This window comes from Orycteropus afer, unplaced genomic scaffold (genome assembly GCF_000298275.1).
Source record: "Orycteropus afer afer isolate SDZICR_OR568_19922 unplaced genomic scaffold, OryAfe1.0 scaffold00441, whole genome shotgun sequence".
Classification (NCBI taxonomy): domain Eukaryota; kingdom Metazoa; phylum Chordata; class Mammalia; order Tubulidentata; family Orycteropodidae; genus Orycteropus; species Orycteropus afer.
Window position 1 is genome coordinate 1,144,387 of NW_006922028.1, and position 5,491 is coordinate 1,149,877.

The 5,491-nt window shown below is 39.0% G+C and overlaps 1 protein-coding gene across 1 annotated transcript in view; it reads left to right on the top strand.

Moving 5' to 3' along the window:
- MCM9 (minichromosome maintenance 9 homologous recombination repair factor) overlaps positions 1-5,491 on the top strand; it is a 122,313-nt gene that overhangs the window by 77,387 nt on the left and 39,435 nt on the right. The window contains exon 7 of the mRNA XM_007954191.1: positions 1,828-2,002. Coding sequence (XP_007952382.1) covers positions 1,828-2,002 — 175 coding nt within the window. The remainder of the gene's footprint in view (positions 1-1,827; positions 2,003-5,491) is intronic.

Sequence of the window (5,491 nt, forward strand, 5' to 3'; positions counted from 1 at the left end):
TTTTTTTTTTTCTAATACAGTCTGTTGATATGGTGAATTACCCTTATTAATTTTGAAAGTTGATTTATCCTTGCATTCTCAGACAGAACCCCACTTGGTCGTGATATGTTATCCTTTTTATATATTGTTGGATTTGATTTATTTGTGTTTTGTTAAGGATTTTTGCATTTATACTTATGAGGGATATCGGTCTGTAGTTTTCTTTTAATGTGTCTTTATCTCGATGGGGTATTATGGCAATGCTGGTTTCATTCAATTACCTGAAAAGTGTTCCCTGTTGTTTTTTTTTTAAATATGTTTTTGAAAATTTTGCATAGAATTGATACTATTTTTTCCATAGATATTCCATAAATATATATATTTCCCATAAGATTCCTAATGAATCCATCTTGGCCTGGAGGTTTCTGTTTGGAAGGTTTTTAACTACAGATTTGATTTTCAAAATAGATAAAGGATAATGCAAGTCGTGTATTCCTTTTTAGGTGAACCGTGGCTAATTTGGGAAGCTCTGGTGGCGTAGTGCCTAAGGCATTTGACTGCTAACCAGGAGGCTGGTGGTTCAAATTCATCAGCTACTCCCTGGAAGGAAGGTTGGGCAATTTACTTCCATAGTGATACCGCTTCAGAAACCCAAGGAGGGGTCGCTATGAGTCGGACCCAACTTGATGGCAGTGAGTTTGGTTTTGGTTTTGGTTTGGCTAAGTTTTATATTGAGAGCTCTGGTAGCATAGTGCCTAAGGCACTTGACTGCTAACCAGAAGGCTGGCAGTTCAAACCCACCAGCCACTCCTCGGAAGGAAGGTTGGGCAATCTACTTTCTTAGTGATAATGCCTCAGAAACCCAAGGAGGGGTCGCTATGAGTCAGTCGGACTCCATGGCATGTAACAGCAATAAAAACAATTTGTGTATTTGTGTATTTCAAATCATTGTACTGTTTTATCTGAATTGTTGACTTTATGGCATAAAGTTATTTGTAGTATCCCCTTATTTTTTGGTTCAATAGCTACAGAGTCCGTGGTGATGGCCCCTCTCTTTCATTTCTTGATATTTGTAATTTTTGCCTTTTCCTTTTTTTCTTGGTCTTTCTAGCTAGAGGTTTATCAATTATAGGTGTTATAAGTACTCGTTATGTTTCATATACTTTAAAAAGCTTTATAAGCATCATTTTATTTGAATACCCCAAAATCTGTATTTCCTATTGTCATACCCTTCTACAAATGAATAAACTGAGGATGTTAGGAAACTTGCCTACAGTCTAACAGCGAGAATGATAGATCCAGGATTCAAACCCAACTCTGACTGACTCCAAAGCCTTGCTTTTGCACTCTGTTTTATTGGCTGGTATAATGGACAAATCAAAATCAGCCAAGACATGTGAAGGGAATCCCCTCCCTCATACTGTGACTGGGAGCAAATTTTTCATTTTCATCCTTGGGCTATAATACTATAAAGGTTGTTGGACTTTTCTCTGTAATCAGCATATAGTACAGAACCTCTTGTTATAAGGTCTCCAGAGATATGTTTGCTCCTTTCAAAAGTTTAAACCATTTAGATAGGGCAGCTATGAAGGAGAGACCAAAAATAGGGAGAATTCTGGTTGCCACAAAATATTCTATAACCCATCTTTTCAGCACAAGGGAGCTTCTGAGGCCTTCCTATGACTGGATACCTGAGAGAATTGTTCTGATGCCATTCATTATTGGTAGAGAGGAAATAGAAGCCTTGACTCTTTGTCCTTTTCTTTAAAATACAGGCATACCATCCCTTCAGAGATAGGAGATAGGCTTTTGAAAATAAAAGTGAATGTAACCTACTTGTTTCCTCAGGTCTGACAGTAACTGCTGTGAAAGATTCAGGAGAATGGAATTTGGAGGCTGGAGCATTAGTACTTGCAGATTCGGGTCTTTGCTGTATCGATGAGTTTAATAGCCTCAAGGAGCATGATAGAACCAGTATCCACGAAGCAATGGAGCAGCAAACCATAAGTGTTGCCAAGGCTGGGTAAGAGTTGTTTTGTTTTAATCTGTGGGAATAGTAAGATTATTTAATATATGGTTAGGGAAAAACATGAACCTTGGTAGGTGTATTTGGTAGTCTTAGGAATTATCAGCTATCACCCTTCAAGATACATGTTACACTTTTCCCTCATTGGACTATAGAGATGCATGGGGAAGTAAAAATGGGCTGTTGGGAAAAAGAAAAAGTATAAATGTAGGTTGAATGAGTACTTGAAGGGTACTCTTGAAGGGTTTTCAATGCAGGATTCAAATCACTGTCTTTCATTCAATAATTATTGTTTTTGGTGTTTTTTTTACTATGTTAGAATTCAAAAAAAAAAAAAAAAAAAACTTTCTCCTTTCAATGACAGTCTGTTTATACAACCTAATGAAAGGCTGAGCATAACATATGAAAACTACATAATAATACATATTAGCATAAGGTGAAGTACCTGCTGTGATTCAACAGGGTTGGGGGTTCAGAATTGAGCTATGTGACTCCCTGTCTATGTACCAGTGGGAAGGCAGAATATTCCACATTCAGACAGTAATCCACTCACCCAGGCCCTGAGACAGTTAGAGGAAATTTACTTGGCTGCAAGGTTGGCCAACAGGCACTTTACCCCATCATTGACACAAAGGATAAGGCCAAAATGATCTCTGCCCTAATGCTGCTGTTATAGATGTGGGGCTAAGTGACCAGGCAGCTAGGGCTGCCACCAGGTGACTTCAGACAGTAGTGCGTACTTCGGAGCCAAGTAGACAGTGTTGTGTATACTGGTGCATATTGATTCTTTGTTAAGATCTCATTGTACACTCTAGGATATCCACTAGCAGGATATAGCCCACAGGAAAAGGATACAAGAACTAGGCAGAGCTACTATCAGATTAATTCATTTAGAACCTGCTATGTGCCAGGCAGTGTGCTAGACACTGTGCTAAAGCATTGTCCTTGAAATATTTACTATTTTATTGAGAAGGATAGACCAAAACTGCAGCAAGTGCTAAGTTCATTAATAAAAGTGTTATAAGAGAGCATACTTGAAAATAATTATTACTTCTAAAACTCTTTAGCAAGAGAAATTAGAAGTATAGTTTACTAAGTCTTTTCAAAGGCTACTTGCTCTTCTCATTGTATCTCCATTTAGTTAGCATCTTTGTGATTAGGAGAATCTACAATTTATTTTGATTTGCCTTTTCTAGGAAACCTGGGACATTTTCAAGATGCCTAAATAATTAACCTTTACGTCAGGGAAAACTGGACAGATACTATGAATTATTTTAGAAAGGGAGAAAATTAGCAGTGCTATATGATAGGTTTCAGAATAAATCCTTCAAAATAAAAATATTTCATTTACCACCACTCCTGCCTCAACCCCAGCTGAGTGTGAATTAGTTTGAACTTTTTGTTTTATTTCCAAGTACATCACAAGTTCCAAAAGAAACATTTTGTAGTGGAATGGTTTACTTACGGCACCCAGAGGTTGGACAATCTCCTCATCACTGCTATATGTGTTTGAATAGTGCTTCTCACACTGTTTGTGGTAAAGGACCAGTTTTTGCTGTTTTTTCAGTTCATCACAGAGCATTGTTTCTATATGATACAGTAAAAATGAATTACTAAAAAAGTGAAATAAAAGAAAACAAAGACATACAAAATATCAGCCTGAGTTCTGCTTCCACTTAATACGTAGAAAATTGTAAAAACATGCCACTCCCATCCTGAGGAAAAAGTCCAGATAACCCACAAAAATCTATCTTTCCGTGAACTGATCAGAGAGCTGAGGTCACAAGGCAAACAGAGGAACTTAATTCCAAAGTGTGACAAGTCCCTCCAGGGAGAGACAAGGCCCACAGCTTGTTGCACCTTTGATATAGAGCCTAGGAGAAGAGGCAGCAGCCATAGAAGCAGATGGGAAGAAACTGTGTTAATTTCCTAAAATCCATATATGGACTAGCATATCAGTTTAGAGTAACTGGGAGCCCCAAACATAGGGGGAGTTCTCGGTCACCCGCAGGGTCGTCTTCAGGGGCCTCCATAATATGCTCACAAGGACAGTTGGGTCAGGCAGAAAACTCAAGGAGCAGTTCTCTGCTCTCATCAGTCGTGCAGGCACGAGGAGTCAAACTGCTTCTAGGAAATAAACATGAAACAGTGCCCATTTCCCCAGACACTCCTGTCAGATGTAGCAAAAACTTTAAATCTCTGGGGACAGGGCAAAATACTGTCTCATGTCCAGGACTCCTGGGGAAAGGGTGTAAGCGAAACCCTCTGCCTTTGGAAGGGGTTAGAAAATCCTCCTTCCCTCCACCAGCAGCTGAGCAAAGACAGATTGCTCCTGGGAAAAGGAAGGAAGGGCAATAAACTCGCTTGGATCTAGGATCTTAAATCAATCTCTTCCATGACTTGGAACAACACATGGCGGGGGGCACACATTCATAGCCCATGCTTGGAGTAGCCTGGCACTCAGAGCCCTGATGGTAGACCTGCATAGACAGGCACCGCTTACAAATTGATTGGAAGGTGATGGAAAGGAGGAATGATAGAAAAGGAGGCAATATATTTATTATCAGTATAACCCCCCCTTTTTTTTCAGTTAGAGTGTCATCTTCTAAAAGAAATTTAAGGAATCATTTTCAGATTAGATTTCCTTAGTCAGCTGGGAAAGAAGAGAATTCATAGCTAGAAGGCAATAGAGTTACACTTTAATTATTTTGTTACTCATATTTACCATTAAATTTTCATTGTTCCTTCTTTGAATCATCTACCAGACGTGTTACGTGTATTGAAAGGAGTTTGCCTGAGAAGTACTTTGAGTGCTTTGATTAGTGAACTTGTTCCAGAGCTTCCTTTTTAGACCGCTGCCCCAGGATAGACATCGTCATTGTGCTTATTACCGTGCTAAACATTTGCATTACTATGGTTTCAAGATAAAATTCTTCAAATGCTTCTATTTTGTCTTGGCTGCCATCCAGGGTTTCATACCTCTGTTAACAGTGACATAGACCATAGCCGATATTTTACCCTTCTGAGCTTATTTATATTTGTGTAAAAATGCTTTTCAAACCGTATTTTATTTAAAGATTACAGTAATTTAGTGAAAGTCAAGACTTGTGCAATCTTTGTTCTCCTCTAGATATTATACTTGAACTAGATTTCATATGGATTCAGTTCAGAAGGTTTTCATTGACCGTCAAGTGTGGAGGTTGGTGGCATGCTGCGCTGTTTCCTACCTTTTCCTTCCACCACCACCATACCCCATATAATTCTTGCTATATTCATAAAGACGTTTATACTATATTAGTATTATCATGCATTTGAATAGGCACTCCGTTCCCTAAACATCTCATAACAATGTAATTGTTGTTGTTGTTGTTATTTGCCATCGAGTCGCCCCCGACTCATAGCGACCCCTCCTTGGGTTTCCGAGGCAGTATCACTACGGAAGTAGGATTGCCCAACCTTCCTTCCGAGGAGTGGCTGGTGGGTTTG